The 18047-nt window shown below is 46.2% G+C and overlaps 1 protein-coding gene across 1 annotated transcript in view; it reads left to right on the top strand.

Moving 5' to 3' along the window:
- Nucleotides 1-4507: 4507 nt before the first annotated feature.
- The window catches only part of MUC4 (mucin 4, cell surface associated), a gene marked incomplete at both ends in the record, with an annotated part of 49802 nt that continues 36262 nt past the window's right edge, over nucleotides 4508-18047 (top strand). The window contains one exon of the mRNA XM_081301966.1: nucleotides 4508-4586. Coding sequence (XP_081158092.1) covers nucleotides 4508-4586 — 79 coding nt within the window. The remainder of the gene's footprint in view (nucleotides 4587-18047) is intronic.

The following is an 18047-nucleotide window of genomic DNA, read 5'->3' as shown; positions in this document are numbered from 1 at the left end:
AATGCTGGCTTCCTACTTCCCACTGTGGTTAACTTCCTGGCCTTAGTTTTTTTTGTTTTGTTTTTTTCCTTAATGTTGCATGAGTGGAACAAATTAAGATTCCTGGGCTTCAAGCCAACACTAGTCCTCCACGCCCTCCTGTGTACCAGGATGGCCCCTGCTCTGTGGGGATACCAACCCCAGATGACTTGGTTGGGTAGGGATTATGCCCCCTTTGCCTCAGAGGTAAAAGGAGAAGGGAAATGAGCTAATTAGCATGAAAATGCTTGGCACTTTTAGAGAAAGGGGCCATGAAACCCAATCCTGCAAGAATGATGGCGGTCATTCAGTAGCCCAAATACCAGGGTGGGGGTGCCCCTGCCTTCACCACAGTTACGCAGGTTTGGGACTTCCCATTCATTGTCTCCATACTGTCCTAGGTTGACGTCAATCCCTTTGCCTTCATCTTTTATAGCACAAGGGTCTTGTCTTTGCAAGCTGACCCCATCCCTCTCCTGGACAGGGACTATGCATAGCGGGGTGACAGGCCCACCGGTCCACACCCCTCCTTGCTGAACAGATGAGACGGTGTGGAGCAGAAGGAGAGGACAGGCTTTGGGGTGGGGCTGACCTTGGTCTCCATCTGCCCCGTGGAGAGTCAGTTTCTATATATAAAATGATCGTCCCATTTTAAGTTAGGGTCTGTCTCAGACTGTGTCCTGCTGGAAACTGAGGATTAGGATTAGACAGGATTAGGACAAAAAGGTCCACTAGGGTGCAACACCCATGAAAAGAAAAAGAAGAGGCAGGATTTGGCAGGGGGACAAGGCAGAACTAACAAGGTCACAAAGCCCCTGCCCCATGCAGACTGCTCATTTGAGAATCCCTGGGGTGGAAATGATTGCGCTTTCCTTAGTCATTGACAAAGGGTCACCCATTCTTCAAAGGGCATGATCTCACTTTGAGAGCTGAGGGGCAGCCAGAAGGAACTAGCAATTGGAGACTGTCATCTAGCCATTTTCCTTGCAGCTGGACAGCAAGTCCCCTTATAAAGACCCCTCTGTGTCCTCCACTGGGAAGCAAGATAGAGCTAAGCACCCAGCCCAGATTAATTCTCTTCTTTCGCTTTGGGCCTAGGTTAATCTGGGCTGGAATTCCAGCTTTGTGACTTAGCTTGTGACTCAGGACAAATGCCATCAGGGAAGTTAGCTTTCTCCAGTTTCACTTGATCACTCAACCTGCCCATGATGCTGTGATGAGGGGAGTATGTGTTCGATTCCCGTACCTCTGTTTTCTCACACATGAGAGGGGGAAGTGACAGGCACCTCACAGGGTACCGGGTACCGGGGACACATACAGGGCCTGACACTCTAGTGTTCAAGTCCTTTTATCAAGACTTGATAAATCAGATTTAACAAATGTTTGACTTTCTGCCTCATCTCAGTATAGAACCTCATCTGACTTTATGAGGTTCTATAAAGGCATGAACTGTATGGAGGTAAGCAATGTTAGGGGCCCCTAAGAAACTAGGGACTCTGACTTTAGGGGACTTGGAAGAGAAATCTCCATCTAGGCAGACTTTGCTGCCTAGAGCCCATCTGTCTATTCCAGCCAGCTCTGCCTTCCTACCTCAGGAAAAGTTCACAGTATTATCCCTGCTCCAACTCACTTACACCCCAAGTCTAGATTGAGCTCTTTTGACATTCCAGGGAATACCAATTTATTATTATATTATTATTATTATTATTATCATCATCATCATCATCATCATCATCATCTTTTGGTACCAGGGATTGGATTGGATGCAGGGGCACTGACCCCAATGAGAAACATCCCCTGAACTTTTTAATATTTTATTTAGAGACAGGGTCTCGCTAAGTTGCTTTAGAACCTTGCTAAGTTGCTGAGGCTAGCTCTGAATTTGCAATCCTCCTGCCTCAGCCTCCCCAGCTGCCAGCATCCTAGGTGTGTGCTACTACACCCAGCTGGGAATACCAATTTAAACCTGATTTCAGATTCCTGCTCAGGGGTAACCCAGTAGTCTGCAGGCCCTGGGAGGTCTCCACTGTTCAGAGTTCAAAGAATCCACTCATTTCCTCTCCTCTAACTCACCCCATCAGATGCCTTGGGAGGAGAGAAAGACAAGCAGGTGTCCCATGACCCACCCAGATAAAAGAAAAGGCACTTATCACAGGAATCTAGAAACATCCAACTCTGGGCAATGGGCAAGTTGGGAAGGAACTGGGCTCCGAGGAAAAGCAGAAGGGAACTGGGGATGGGCAGAAAGAAGATGAGTAAGAATCACACACACCTCCTTAACCAAGGCTTTTGGTTCCTAGTCCAAATATTTTAAGACCAAAAGGGGGCACAGGAAAGACCTTTGTAGGTAGATAGGACTGGAAGTTAATTTCCAGACTCCTCCTCCTCCCCTGATTCACCTCATTCATATCTACCTTCAGGATGATGTCAGGATGAAACAAAGAGCCACATGCCCTTGACAGGTGACTTAACATTTGCAAAGCACTTTAATACCTATAAGCTCATCTCAACCAGAAAACTTTTTGGATAGGTTTTCTTCTTTTTTGGTGCGGGGATTGGGGTTGGTACGGGGATTGAACTCAGGAGCACTGGACCACTGAGCCACATCCCCAGCCCTATTTTGTATTTTATTTAGGGACAGGATCTCATTGAGTTACTTAGTGCCTAGCTTTTGCTAAGGCTGGCTTTGAATTCTCGATCCTCCTGTCTCAGCCTCCCAAGCCACTAGGATTACATGTGCTATTGTGCCTGGCTGGATAGATGTTCTTATTCCCATTTTACAGATGAGTAAAAAGGGTTCACAGAGACTGGGACTTACTTTGGGTGACAGAGCTGGAATTCAAGCCTAGGTATCCTGATGCCCACTGGAGTCTCGGGTTAGGTCAACAAAATCTCCAACTCTTACTTTAGTATAACCTGGAGGTTTTTTTTTTTTCTTCTCTGTATATGGGAAACTGTAGTCTAGAGAGTGTTACCAAAAAGACTAGATGGCAAGTTAATAGGGAGACCCCATGATCAAGAACTGAACTGACCAGAAAATCATCTAGAAGGCCAAATTGGGCCTTGGTAACTATGCAAATTATCTTCAGTGATATCCTCCATCCAGGTGCTCTGTGCACAAAATCCCTCTCTACCTTTAGGCCTTTCCTGACCTTAGAAAAAGAGTGGGAGCAATTTGTCTACACAGAGAGGTGGAGGGAACACCATGCTACTTATCTCTCTATGGTAAGGTGTAGTATCTTCATGAAAATGGCAAGGCCCAGCCTTTGGACTTGGGTCACAGCTGCATTTTTAGCTTCAGAAGGTGAGTGGTCAATAAAATGGTAGGGCCTCTGTGGTGCTCAGAGATGGCACTAGTGTCAGCCACCTGCTCCTCGTTGGGCAAGGCTGGCTGCGCCTGGGTGTGCAGAAATGACTCCTCCTGTGGGCTCTGTGGTGTCCAAGCCTGAGCTCTGGGGCTAAGGACTCCACAGACGCCACAGTCAGGGAATCATGTCTCAAAGCACCATAAGCAGAGATTCATGCTGTGGAAAAGAGTAGGGGAAATCTCCATTGTTTTCTCACATAGCCACACAAACTGCTCTCCCTCACCTTTAGAACTTCACCCAGCACACCCTGGCTGGGGTCCCTGCTCCTTCACACTTGAGTTTTTGAGTTCCAGGGGGTCAAAATAGGGGGTGTGTGATCTGAGCCCAGGTCTCCAGGAGCATCCCCTACTCTCCCCTATGTCTCTGTCCCACATTCTACCCAGGTTCTACCTCAATCCCACTCCCCACACCAGAGCCCTCAAACTCCTTGTGCTGATTGCCTTGGGCTCTCTGGACCCTCATGCAGGCTCCGTGTCCCAGGAAGGAGAAATCTATCGTGTGGTAAGGGTCTTCCATGTGCTGGCACTGAGAAGATAGTCTAAGCCCACCACCCCTTTCCAAAACATGGCTTATAGGGTATTTCTAACTTCTAATCCTCACCTCAAGTGGTCCCGGCCCGTTCCCCATGCCCATATTTCTTAGGGACTCTACATATCTCGCTCCTTCTGAGCCCCTTTATTCCCCATCCTCCCACCCTTTCTTCTGAAGTGTAGCTGTAGCCATGTGCACCCTGAGAGAAGGAGAAGAGGGCCCAGGACCACAGCAAGAGGGTGCCCAGCTCATTTCCAGTACGTCTAGTTTCTCTTTCCTCACATGTCCCTCCCCCCGCAACCCCCTACCTTGGCTCAGGGTGAGGAGCAGAGCAATGGGTGTATGGGTAATTTTTTCCTGGTGGGGGAAGAAGGTGGAGATTGAGGAAAGAAAAGACCAGGCAAGGGTGATTGGCACTGGGCCCCGCCTTCTTTTGTCCTCTTCCCTGGTACTCACTCTGGCCCCTTCAGGGAAGTACACCTGTTTGAGGCCAGCAGCCAGTGGGGACAGGCTCGGCTCTGCTCCTCGCGCTGCTGCTTCTGTGCTGGGGAGCTTTCTCCAGGGAGGCCTGAGGGACTCTTTCTGGAACCATGAAGGGGGCCCACTGGAGGAGTTTCCCCTGGGTGCTCCTGTGCTCCTGCCTCCTTGGGCCAGCGGACACCAACATAAGTAAGTAATGCACCTGGGGAAGCATGGGGGGTGGGCAGGGGAAGAGGACTTCAAGGTCCCATCAGGGAAGCCGGGACCTGTCAGAAAGAGAGAGAGAGAGGGAGGGAGGGAAAGAGAGAGAGGTGTGTGGATGGGCAGAGGTGGGACAAGATAGGGGAGAACACTAGAAAGACACAGAAAAGACACCAGCAGAGAGAAGCAGAGATGTCTGGGGGTGGGCAGAGGGTGGTCTGATTTGGGGAGCTCACGGAGGGAGCTGGGCTTATTTTGCACAGAGCAATAGGCAGAGCAACAGCCAGGGGTAGAGACAGTGTCGAGGAGAAACTATGATTAAAAATCAGGAAAGCTGGTGACAGAAATGGAAGAAAAGCCCATATAAAGATATCAATTCAGGGGACAAGACGTGAGAAATGTACGAATCAAGGGATGGTCGACTGGTTGACCTGACCTTGGATTGACAAGCCTCCTCTTGGGCTAATGCCCTGGCATTGGCCTTGGCCTCCTGCATATCCCCTTCCCCACCATGAACATAGCAGAGGGTGGGGTAGGCACAAGGCCTGTTGGGGATGTGCCCCTCTGGGTCCCCCAGTTCTCTTCCAGCCACTTTCCAGGCTGCCCCTCTAGCTCCAGGATGAGGTTTTGTTCTGTTTCTGGTCACCTGAGCCTTCTGGGAGGATCTAGAGTCCAGGAGAGTGTGAGGTGTCAGACCCCAAACCAAAGTCCTTTCCCACCTCACAGGCCTGGGGAAGAATCACACACTCTACAGATAGTAAGAGACACTGGGCTGGTAAAGTGGAATTTCTGCCTTCCTTGAAATTTTTAAGGGCTTGGCTAAGAGCAAATAAAACAAACCCCACCTCCACAAACCTCAACCTCCTCATATACAGTGAAGAAATGGAGGCCAGAAGAGCCAGCCATGGCCAGCCACTCAGGGGCTTCTCCTGAGGACAGGGAAGAAGGAGTTGCCATGGAAACTGACTCTCAGGGCCGTGTTGTATGTGTGTGTGTGTGTATGTGTGTGTGGTGGCAGCTTGAATTCAGGAGCCCTGGGTCACGCCTTGGCTTTACTGCTAACTGTCCTGGTCCCTGTGACCAGTTCCTATCCAAGCTCCTGAGGCCTTGCTTCTCCTGTGTTAAAAGCAGTGTGGTGAATGATATGACCCTGGCCCCAAGGTTCCTAAGTTTGTTGGTTGGTTGTGCTAGGAATTGAACCCATGTTAAGCGCACACTCTGCCACTGAGCTACACCTCTAGCCTGGTTCTTAAATTTTGACATTCTGTGATTTAAAGTCAACTCTAAAAGCGTTAGGTACCAACTCTGCATGCAGCCTTGAAGTGCTAGGGTCATCAAACTCAGGAGAAGCCAGGAAGTGGGGTCTGCAGAGAAGATCCCTAGGGGCAAGAAGTAGGGTAGGAATGAGCCGGAAAAACAGAAAGGCAGGACCCAGAGAAGGAGGGAAGGATGATGAGGTGGCAGCACATCCCCATAATGACCTGAAGAGATGTGGCCAGGCCCGGGAGCTCCAAAACCTGTCTACTGCTAAAGGGGACCACAGGGAGCAAGGCCACAAGAGTAGGTGGGAATGATGCTTGAGATGGCGCCTGAGCGCCTTGGTGAGGGAAAGCAGCCTCTAAGACAGGCAGTGAGTCATATAGCTTGGGAAAGCTTCTAGGGGCTCAGGGGCCTGTCAGTTCTGTTCCTTGGGGGTCCCTGGGGGGGGGTCGAGTCCAGGCTCTGCTTTCACACTTGCTGGCAGAACCCTCTCAAGCCTGGGTCACCTCTGAGGCAGTTGTTAGAGCCTCCTCTGGGAGGCTCCTTGGGCCACAGGGAAACCCCGGGTTTCTGTGAAGGAAGTGCCATGTGAAGGGCTTCCTTCAGGGAAAGCCCTGGCTCTCCAGGGTGAAGGTTGGAAAACGGGGTGGACATAGGTGGGCTGGACAAGGAGCAAGCAGAAACACAGTGGCCCCTGGTGGCTGAAGCATAATGACTTAGAGGAAGCCCAGCCGTTCTACTTCTTTGCCTCACAGTTAGGAAGCTGGTCTGGCATAAGCCTCCATCTCCAGGATTATCAGTGGCCCAGTCACTGAGGAGAGGCTGCCACCCTGAGTGGCCACAATCAGGTTAGGGAGTTGTAGCAGGTAGAGGGTGGGGAGGAGACCCACAGCTACAGGGGACCCAGAGGGACAGGGTCCTGAAGGCCTTTTCTCAGAGAACCTCCTTGTCAGTCAGTCTGGGAGAGGCCTCCCAATCTGCCACCCAGGGCCCCCAAACCTGTACTTCTGTCCCCATCCTTGTAGGAAACCCTCTTTGTGTCAGGGACACCCAAAAGGAGAGCATTCCTGGACAAGAGGTCCTGTTAAGAAAAATCACCCAAATACAGGTCCATGGCTCAATGAAGAGCAGGATCTTAAAATCAGAGACTAGCATCAATATTGCCACTTATTGCCACTTTACCAGGGAGACCAGGTAAAGTCCCGTTAGCTCTGAAGTCTCAGGGTCTCAATGGCAAAACAAACCGAATGGGAAAGGGCTGACACAGAGATGTTATGGGGATAAACTATTCCACATCTGGTATAAGGTGGAAAAGCCTTGCAAACTTCATGGAGAGGGGCCACTTCATTTCAGAACAGGGAGGCGTGGGGCAAGGAGGGATCAGGAATGGAGTGGGAACCTCTGTTGTCTCAGGGCACATTCATTTACCCAAGGAGCTTGCACCTCTCCAGAGCCACCCCTTCCTTCCTGTGGCTTGGTTTATTTGGAATGTGGCTTACTGTGAACTGACCCTGAATACCAACCGTAGCCATTGAGCAGAGGCACGCTTGAGCTGACAGCTCTGTTTCCTGGCTCCCTGCCCAGCAATCGCCCGTACACCGTGGTATCTGGGCTCAGCTTGGGGCAGAGATTGGCCTGTTACTGTTATTTGACATATGAATGCTTGTTCCTCCATTGCCAGGACAGGCTGAGAAGCAATTGGCCTTTTATGTGCTCACATAAGTGTTTTTGCCACCGCGTCTGTTCTCTGGTTTCCCGGAGTGTTCAATACTTCCATAGGCTCCTTGTGCAGCCCTTGGATCTGCTTCTCTTTGGGCCAGAACTGAGACCCCATAGGCCAGGTCTCCTCCAATGTTTCAACCTTTTGCCTCAGATATACATCTTTCTTTCTCTTAGGCTAAGTTAACTCCCTGGCACATGCTGAGTTGTAAATCAAAATGAATTGAATTTTTTAGGTCTTTTCCCTGAGACTCTGAAGTGTTCCTCAAGAGGCCTCCACAATGGTAATCGTGTTCTTGGGGGTCATCTGTCTGCATTGTAGGCATCTCTGCTGTACACATTGACTATATAAATACTCCAACTTCCGTTGTGGTTTGGGTTCCCAAAGTCCAGTTGACAATGGATTGGGGGAATTCAGAAGAAGAAAGAGCTCACACTTTTGAGTTATTCATTCACTTGCAGGACTTCTACTTGTGCCAGGGTAAGTCCTGGTCCCTGCCTCCCAAAGCTCTCTAAGTGACCTGTTTAAGATCACATGACCTGGAAGTGGGACTACTGGGACTAGAATCTAGGTCTCTTGAATCCAGGTTTCCACGGCAGTGCATAGCTTTCCACAAACAAACTTCCAGACCAGCCTAGCCCATTCTTGGAGGGAAAAACAGAAACACCCCCTTCTGAGCGAGTCATTCATTCATTCATTTATTAATTCAAAAACATCTACCATGCATCTGACATTGCTCTGTATATACACAGTGAAGAATGAAATAAATATGGCCCAGCCTTCTGGAGCTAAGATCGTGCCATATATTAACAGACATCGATAATTATAGACAAGTTCCCAACTGCAAATGCAGCCAGAGCTGTGTGGAACAAGCACAGGGTGCAATGACAGTAAATGGGGCTATGTTTAGATGGGTGAGTCCGGGAGGGCCTCTCTTCAGGAAGTGCGAACTGAGACTGTGAACTGAGACTGAAGGCTGAGGAGGGAGCTGGGGAGGATGCACCAGGCACAAGCAGGCAGGGGAAAAGCTCATGTAGCAGGTAAAAAGAGGTAGGCAGGTGCTAAAGTGTGCAGGGCCTTGTAAGGGGAGGAATGGATTATGGACTTTAAGTAACTCCCCTGCAGACAGTGAGGGGTTTTAGGTTAAGGAGGGAGGTGTTCAGGTGTCCTAATAATCTTTGAAGTGAACTTTGGAATGATCACTCTGGAAACTGTGAGGAAAATGGATTGGAAGGGGGCAAGGGTGAGATGGGAGACCAGTTAGGAGCCACATGGGCACCCACGCAGAAGATGCTGTGGCATGCATGGCCGGGTGGCAGCTACAGATGTCTGGAAGGTGTAAAACCAACAGCAAGCAGAGGTTCTGCTCTAGTAAGGACACAGCCCCAAGGATTGTTGAGTGCCAGGACCTCAGAACTTTGCAGAGACAAGACAATCATGTAAAGCAGAACGTATTGAACCAAGTCAAGTAACTTACCCAAGTCCTACAGCAATGCTGGTCAGTCTAACTCTAGATCCCATCCTCTTAAGCACTCCATGTCTCCATGTGGTCTTGGAGTACCAGAAATATCAGTGACATCTTCCCAGCTCTCCCAAGCTCCCCTTCTTTTTCCTCAATAGGTAGGATGATCATCAGGTTGACCTGATGATCTTTAAGTTTAGTGGTGCACACCTGTAATCCCAGAAGCTTGGGAGGCTGAAATAGCAGGATTGCAAGTTCAAAGCCAAGCTCAGCAACTTAACGAGGCACTGAGCAACTCAGGGAGACCCTGTCTATAGATAAATCTAAAAAAGGGCTGGGGATGTAGCTCATTGTTTAAGTATCCCTGGGTTCAATCCCTGGTATAAAAAAGAAAAAAGTTTATGTCAATAACATCAGGGAAAATAATTTAAAATTCACCCTTCTAGGCTGACTTTAAGGCAATAACTTCACCTCTTCTTTCCAAATATTCTTGCTAAAGTCATACCCAACAATGCCTGTCAACCAGAGATTCTTCACCTTGGATACTGTCACAGGTCACTGGACTTCATTCTCTCAGCTTGTGGTGTGGCAGCACCTTGGCTACCCTGATGATAGCTCTATAAGTTTCAGGACAAGTCAAGAAACACAAATTCCCAGCTGTAACCACTGCATCCCAACCCAGCCCCCACTTCCTCCTTTCCCTCACACCTCCTTCTCCTTAGGGAAAGTTTGATCTCCAGTCTCCACCATCTTGGTTTTGGAGCTCATCTCTCCTGGCTCCCAATGGGCACACCCTCCTAACCTTGGGTTGCCCTTGGAAGCTTGGTTATTGTCTGCGATGGTGGTAGTCACATCTTTCAGACCATAACTGTCAGATCAGCTCCTGCTGGTCTTGGGACCACCATGGCAGTTACGGGAGAAACAGATGCAACCTCATCCTCCTTCCAATCTCAGGTGAAGGAACCAGAAACCAGGATTTGGAGACATCTGAGTTCATTCACTCAACAGATGTTTACGAGTTTATTCCTCTATGCCAGGCACACTCCAAGGGCTCGACCAGTTAGTGTATTACCTTCTCCTGCATTTTAGGAGCAATAGGGGAAAAATATGTAACAACAGACACAACACTGGTCACAGGTGATTCTGAGGCTGATACAGGAATAGCCCTTGGCTCCTCACCCGGGGCTGCAGGTCCCTCAATCTCTTCACATCAGGATACCTGATGCTCATGTGTGAATATGTTTCCTCCTCAAGTGCTTTTCTTGGGCTCTTCCCTACTTTAGGCAGGGCTGAAAAGAGCCCCACCAATCTAGAAAGAGCAGCAGAGAAGGAGATATGGTTTATGGGTTCCTCACCTCTGATTCCAGGAAAAACTCATGACAAACAGATCAGGCACTAAGAATAAGCTCGGCGCACAGCACACACAGGGTGCAGGCTGGCTGTCTCTTTAGGAGGAAGGAATGTTATCTCTCATCCTCATCATTACCATGGCCACCACTCCTCCTCCTGAATCAACAACACCCCCCTCACCTTCTCACAACTGTGAGTCACCAGAGGGCCCCTTATGGGATGTGGGGAGCAATGCCAACTTTGCCATCCTGAGAGGCACAGTTCAAGGGAGAAAAGTAGCCACCTTGCTGAGGGCTTTCTGACACAAGTGGTGGCAGAGACCAGACGAGGTTTCAGGGACTCAGGTTTGAGGAAGGTCTCTCCCTCCCTCACCATCACAGGTGAGATGATGCTGATGGCATTTCTCAAGAATTTCTGTTTTAGAGTGTATCACACACGTGTCATCCCGTAGGGGGTCTCGTCACCCCAAGGGGTCAACAGCCATCACAATTCACTGCACAACTCACAATTCATCCTCAGAGAAAGTAAATACCAATAAAATAGGCAAGAAATAGCTCAGTGTCATCATTTGCTCCTGAAAATGAGCCAGACTTGTCCTTAGACCTCTCTGCATGTGGCAGGCTAAGAACTTGGGGCAGGTCGGTCACCATTGCTCCATCTTGATTTCAACTCTCCACCTGCTTAGTGCCCGAGGCTGGGCAACAGCTGACCTCCTAGCACCTTGGCTCTTACCCTGGAGTCAGCCCCGCTGCTTGTCAGATATATGATGTTAGGCAAGTTGCTGGGCTTCTCCAAATCTGTTCCCTTACCTGTGAAGTGGGGCCACCATTAGTGAGATCAGCTATAAAGCACTGTACAAATATGAGAGATTAACATTTCTATTATCCACTGGGTCAAAATGTGCCTACGGATGTATGGACTAATTAATCACAAAAGGCGGTCTCCACTCAGGAACTCAGAGTGAAGGCGATGTCTCCCAGGGAAACTGTCTACAGTGTGGATATGTCTTGGTAGTGCTCATTTCTTCTGCAGACAGACCTACTCAGAGGACTCTTAGGCACTCTCTCAGCCACAACCAGAGGAAGGACAGCCATCGAGAGTGGTCTGTCTCTGATGAGAATGGCTCTGGGACTCTGGTTTCTGGCACTGCTATCACAGTCATAAGGGAGTGAGAGGAGCAGTTCTAACACCAGTCTCCATGGCACAGATGAGTCAACCAGACCCATGCCCTCAGGATCTAAGCAGCTGCTTTCCAGGGCAGGTAATTCAGGCCACTTCTAAGGACTCCTTGCTAAGGAGATGATAGAAAAAACTCCCCTCCTTGGTCCCTGTAATCAAGGATCAACCCAGAAGTGGTGTGATAGAAATTTGGAGTGGGGTGTACTAGTAAACTTTGAATTACTATAATGAAATACCCGAGGCAGGCTAACTTTATAAAGAAAAGAGGTTTATTTAGCTTACAGTTTGGGAAGAAAGGTGCATGCTCTGGTGAGGACCTCATGGTGGAAGAGTGGGAGCTTATGGGAATGAGCAATCATATTGCCCAAATTGGAAGCCATAGAGTGACTAGGGTCTCATGGTCCCTTCCAATGGCACATCTCCATTGACCTAAGGACCTCCCATTAGGCCCCACCACTTTGGGGTCCCACCACCACATGAGGGCCAAGCCACCAACAGATGAAGCTCTGGGGGACAAACTCAAACCACATCCAAACAATAAACAGGGGTGAGAGAACCGGAATCAGGAGGCACAATTAAGAGGGTGAGGCTTCAGAGTAACAAGAATGAACAGCAAAGTGATGGGAGAGATAATTTGGCTGAGAAATAGTTGGTGCCAAACTATGATGTTGGGGACAGGGAAGAGGAAGGAATTAAAGATGACTCAGAGGTTTCTGGCCTGGGCATCTGCGGGACAGTTGGTACAATTATAAATACTGTTGAAGGAAGGTGGGAGAAGCAGTCAACCTGGGCATGTTTCACTGGACGAGAGGCAGAAAGTCCCTGGAAGGTGAGTCTGGGTTGTGCGCGAGAAGTCAGGAAGAATCATAGATGTGTAAGGCTTGAAGATAGTTCGATATAGCCGGAAATAGGGGAGCAGGAGAGAGGGCGGAAGATGTCACCCAGAAGCACGGTGGGGGGTGGTAAAGGGAAGAAAAAAGCACACGGAGCAGAAGTGGAAAAGTGGAGCAGAGGCAAGAATCACGAATCATTCTGCTTCCCAGAGGGTGATACCCTGCGATGCCAGGGGACACCAGCCAAGGGGAGAATGTTGAGATGGGTGCTGCAGAAATATTTCTTAAATGAATGAACGGAAGAGTCCAGATGTTACATAGAGAGAGAAGCCTGATTATTCAATTATTCTGGGTGATTAGGAAGGACAGTCACCTGGACATCAGTGATCTAACTGAGGTAGAGGGTGAGTGACAGGAGGGCAGGATGAAGAAGAGGTGGGGGGTGTCAGCAGCTCTTTCAAGATGCTTAAGGGGGAAACCAAAGATAGGAACAAGGAGGGACAAGATGAATGATAGATGTTCATTGACAACTGCAGTTTAGTTATAGTCAATGAAAATCCCTTTCTCCTCACATCAAGCCTATAGATTTAGGGAAGGTGCGCTACTCCCCAGACAATAAAACTGCATCTTCAATGTGCCCTCGTTCCCTTGCCTTCCTATCTGCTGCAGCAGGAGACTCTAATCAATCCATCGTGATTAGAAAGTTCTTCAAATAAACATTTGAAAGAAAGATTGCTAGCTTACCGCCCTGTTTGGCGAGATTTAAAATCAGGACTGCAAAAGTCTCTAAAGAGACCTAACTGTGTGATTGTTGGTGGAAGAGAAGGGGCGACGCAGAGAGATACTGGGACAAGAGAACTGATGGATGAGGCCATCAGGAAGGAGGGAAGGAGAGCAGTCAGGACACTAAGGAGGGGACAGCCTTTGAGTGGAGATGTAACCTCTTTCCTAAAATGAGACAGGGACCTGGAGAACTCAGAAGGGTTTCCTGTTGAGAGGGTTCCAGGACTGGAAGGAGATCAAGGTTCACAGCTTATACGATGTTGTGTCATGGGAAGTGAGAAGAGAGGAGGGGAGAGGATGGGTCTCTTTCTCTCAAATAGCAACTCCTGACAGTCAGCTCTCCTGCTCTCTGCTCTGCATTTGGCCAGAGTGAGATAAACAAGCTGCAGCTGTCTAACCATGGCTGGAACTTGCGAAGCCTGACTTGCACTCTGGGAAAAGACAAGGTCGGTGCGTTCTGGCAATGCTAGAGCAGCGGGCACAAGGCTGAGTGAGCGTATTTTTCAGAACACAACTTGATCAAGACCCTGACTTTCTGTGCCTTTCAACTCCAGTAAGACAGCATTAGTTTACAAACATTTCACTGGTTTTTGGTGGTGGTATCGTTTTGCTTCGTTTGGTTTTGGTGCTGGGGACCAAACTCAGGGCCAGGCACATGCTCAGCACATGCTCTGCCACTGAGCTACATCCCCAGTCCCTAAGAACATTTTAAAAAACAGAGGCTATCAGTTTATTTTAAAGGCAGCATGTGGTCCATAGTAGACCACCTTATCAGAATCACCCTGGGCATCTGTTAAAATACGTATTCCTGGCCTCACCCCATAAGAATGAAATTAGACTCTCAAGGTCAGCCCAAGGATGCATTTTTATAAACTTCCCCAGGGATTCTGATTCATCCTATCTTTTTAGGACTATTCTTACCAAAAAGAACTCTACCTCACCAGTGTTTAATTAGAGCTTTATAGTTTTACATAATCATTGGGTTCATCTCGACAAATTCACACATGTATGGAATTCAATTTTGGTTCATAATCCCCCTTTCCCTCCCGTCCTCCCACCTCACCAGTGTTTCTTAACTAAGAATAATCTATTTAAGATTAGTAGATTGAGTAATCTGCAAACTGTTTTCTTAAACAGCTGAATAATCTGTTGAAGGAGTAGCTCAAGATTTATTGTTCAAACAGTAGTGAAAGAAAAATACAGTAACTGAAGTTTTGTTGTGCTCAATGAAAATCCCTTCCTCCTCACAACAAGCCCCATAGATATACAGAGATGTTGCGCCTACTCCCAAGACAAAACTGTCATTAACATGCACTGGCTTCCTGGCCTTCCTGTCTGCAGGAGCAGGAAACTCTAATCAATCAATCTTGATTAGAAAGTTCTTTAAATAAACATTTGAAAGGAGGACTGCCAGGTCACTGCCTGGTTTGGCAAGATTTAAAATCAGAACTGCAAAGCAAAGAGATTCTCAGAGGGAGGGGAGACTGGGCGACTGGGACGCCTCATACACAGCCAGTGGGACTGGAAATGGGCACAGCCTTTCTGCAAAGAAATTTGTCAGAGGGTATGAATAACACAAAAATTTGTCTAACAGTGTTAGCCTAATTCTACCAACAAAAATTTACATTAAGGAAGTGAGCTGAAATAATGAAAGCCAAACAGAACATTACCCACGAAGACAGTCATCAAAGCTTTATTTATAAATAGCAATATACTGAAAACAGCCTAAATGTCCAGGAATAAGTTAATTATAAGCTTTCCCTATGGTGGAATATTTATTTAACGTTTTTCCCTTCTTCAATGTTAAATTTGTCTACAGGCTCATTTCAGTTCATCTGATCAGCATCATTACAGATATTTAATATTTGAAGGGCTGCATCCAGTGTTCCATAGGGGCATAGATAAACACACACACACACACAGACGCGCGCGTGCGCGCGTGCACTCATGCATATGTGCGTGCACAAGTGCACATACCAGTTCATACTATCATACTAGCTGTTCATACCAGCAACAAATGAAATAAGCATAAAGCAAGGTTTACTGGGGGAAAACTCGCAAGCCAGAAACAGTAGCATGCTCATGATCCTGAGCTCACATTTTTTTCACAGAGAGGTCAGCATGCTATAGGATGTGCTCCTATTTGCAGGGACATGGAAATTTGGCAATGGAAGTTTCCAGATAGGGGAATGGCTTTATTAAGAATGGGGAGGGGATGGGGGGATGCCTTCAGAGCTCAATATAGAGAGTTTTCATCCAACACCAAAGTTCTTGCTTTTGGGTTGAGCTCACCCAGCCCCCTGAGCCGGCTCTTCCAGGCCTCCAAAATGGGGCAGGGAAAAGAACTGTCATCTAAGACATAAAAGATTGGTCTCTACTTGGGCTATGTTCACAAGAATAATAACACAAAAAAATCCTCAGTGATATCAAGTAAAGTTAAAATTGTATATAGTGGGTAAGTTCATATATATATATAATTTTTTATGGTATCAGGGATTGAACCCAGCGGTGCTTAACCATTGACCTACATCCCCAGCCCTTTTGACTTTTGATTTTGAGACAGGGTCTTGCTAAGTTGCTGAGGGTCTCACTGAGGCTGGCTTTGAACTTGCAATCCTCCTGCCTCAGCCACTGGAGCCTCTGGGATTACAGACATGTGCCACTATGCCCAGCAAAACCACGTGTATTTTTAAAGTATAGGGAAAATCTTGGAAGAAAAAAACAATGTTGTTGTCTGGGTAGTGAGATTATGGAATTTTGGTCCTTTAATTATCTATATTTTCTAACATGTATATAATACTTTGTTTAGTGTATTTCAATTGAAGTTACATAACTTTGTCTATAAAGATGAAGCTCATCTTTTATTAGACTTATTCTTAAATTCTTTATATTTTGTCACTATCATAAATATCATAGTTTTCAAAATATTGTTTTCTTTCACTGATGTATAGGAATGCAGCTATTTAAAAAAATCTGATCATTAATATGGAAATTTGATTACAATTAATAAAATTAAGAGGCTTTCTTTGTTTATTGTTTTTTTTTTCTTTTCATGGTGCTGGGTCTTCAACTTAAGTTCTCATGCATGCTAGGCAAGTGCTTTGCCATCTCCCTCTAAGCTACACCCCCAGCTTTAAGAGACTTTCTTATGTAAATTATTATATTATTGGCAAATATTCATATATTTGTTTCTTTCTTTCCATGGGAAAATGAAATTCTCATGTCTTTTGTTTATTATTCCTGTCTTATTGCACTGCCTAGCAGCTCCAACCTAATGTTTGTGCCATATTTTGTTTTGTTTGGTGTTGCTGAGGTTCAAACCTAGGGCTTTGCACTCATTAGGCAAAGCCACACCTCCAGCCAATCAATGTTGATGCCTATGAAACACTGGATGCCTTTAAAATTAAGCAGTGAACACTGATATCTGGGTTTTATTCCAGATTTTAAAGAAAATATTTCCAGTGGTTAAGTATTATGTTTATCATGGGCTTTTGATTGATATTGTTGATGAGGTCAAGGGAGTTAACTTGTATTTTTCACTTGCTAGGACTTGTAATAGGAATGAGTGTTGACTTTTATCAAGTACCTTTCCTGTATCTGCTGGATAATCAGGTTTTCCCTCCATTCTGTTTATTTGGTGACATACATCAACAAGTCTTATATTTATCTTGCATTTCTGGTTTAAACTGAGTTTGATCCAAGTATACCGTTTCAAAATCCAATATTAGATTTGGCTTGCTGATATTTTGTTTACAATGTTTCAATGTATATTATCACTGATAATCAATCCATAGTTTTCCTTTCTTATTCTGTCTTTGTTTGGTTTGTGTACTAACGTTATATTAACATCATAACATTAGACAAGGAGCTAGTGTTTTTCAAAACTCTGGGAGAGTTAGTATAAAATTAAAATTGAATTGCCTATAAAATTATCTTGTTCTATCTATTTTGGGAGGAAGATAGATTCTCTTTTTTATTTCTTTTCTTTCTTTTTCTTTTTTCTTTTCTTTCTTTTTTCTTTTTTTTTTTTTTTTTTGGTGATGATAGAAATTGAATCCAGGACCTCTAGGATGTTCTGTATTACTGACCTTCACCTCCAGACCCCTAGATTCTTTTTTTTTAAAGTGCTGGCAATTTAAAATAGCTTATTTTGGGTGTTTTTTGTTGGTTTTTATTTTTGTTTTGTTCTGGGGTTTGAACCCAGTACTTGGCACATGCTAGGCAAGTGCTCTGTCCCCTGCACTATATTTCCTGCCCCTTATAATAGTTTATATCTGGGTTTTCTGAGTCCAAATTTGATAAATTGTAAATTTAAAAAAATGTTCAATTCGTTCAAGTTTTACATTTTTATAAATTCATCAGAGCATTATCTTTCTTAAACTTTTTTTTATGAAGCTATATCCCCCTTTTAAAATTCCTATTAATTGTCTTTTCTTTTCTTATCCATATTCCTCCTTCCCTATTTCCTCCTTTCCCTTTCATTTCTTTCTCTCTTAACTTTGCCAGGAGGTTGGTTATTTTATCTTAGGAAAAGAGAATCCCAACTTTGGGCTACATTAATTCTATTTTCAATCCATGTCTTTGTTTAGTCCGCTTGGAAGTGTGTCTCTAGGAAATAGTTATTATTAATGAAAGTACACAATCAAGTGAGTCACTTCTTTCTTAATACTCAGAGCTGATTCATAATCACTCCCACTCACTTGAAAGTCTAAATGACTCTCTTAAGAAGAGAAAGTGCTGGAATTACAGTCAACTATAGGAACTGGACTTGAACCTAAATTCTTCCCTGGGAGTTCATCTCCCTGTGAACTTCCTCCTGTGAGCAATGAGGTTAAAAAAAAGCTGGGGGTAGTGGTGTACAC

Source organism: Spermophilus citellus (genome assembly GCF_964194105.1).
Source record: "Spermophilus citellus genome assembly, chromosome: 7".
Taxonomy (NCBI): Eukaryota; Metazoa; Chordata; class Mammalia; order Rodentia; family Sciuridae; genus Spermophilus; species Spermophilus citellus.
Note: the sequence above shows the minus strand (reverse complement) of the source record. Positions and strands in the feature narration are given on the sequence as shown.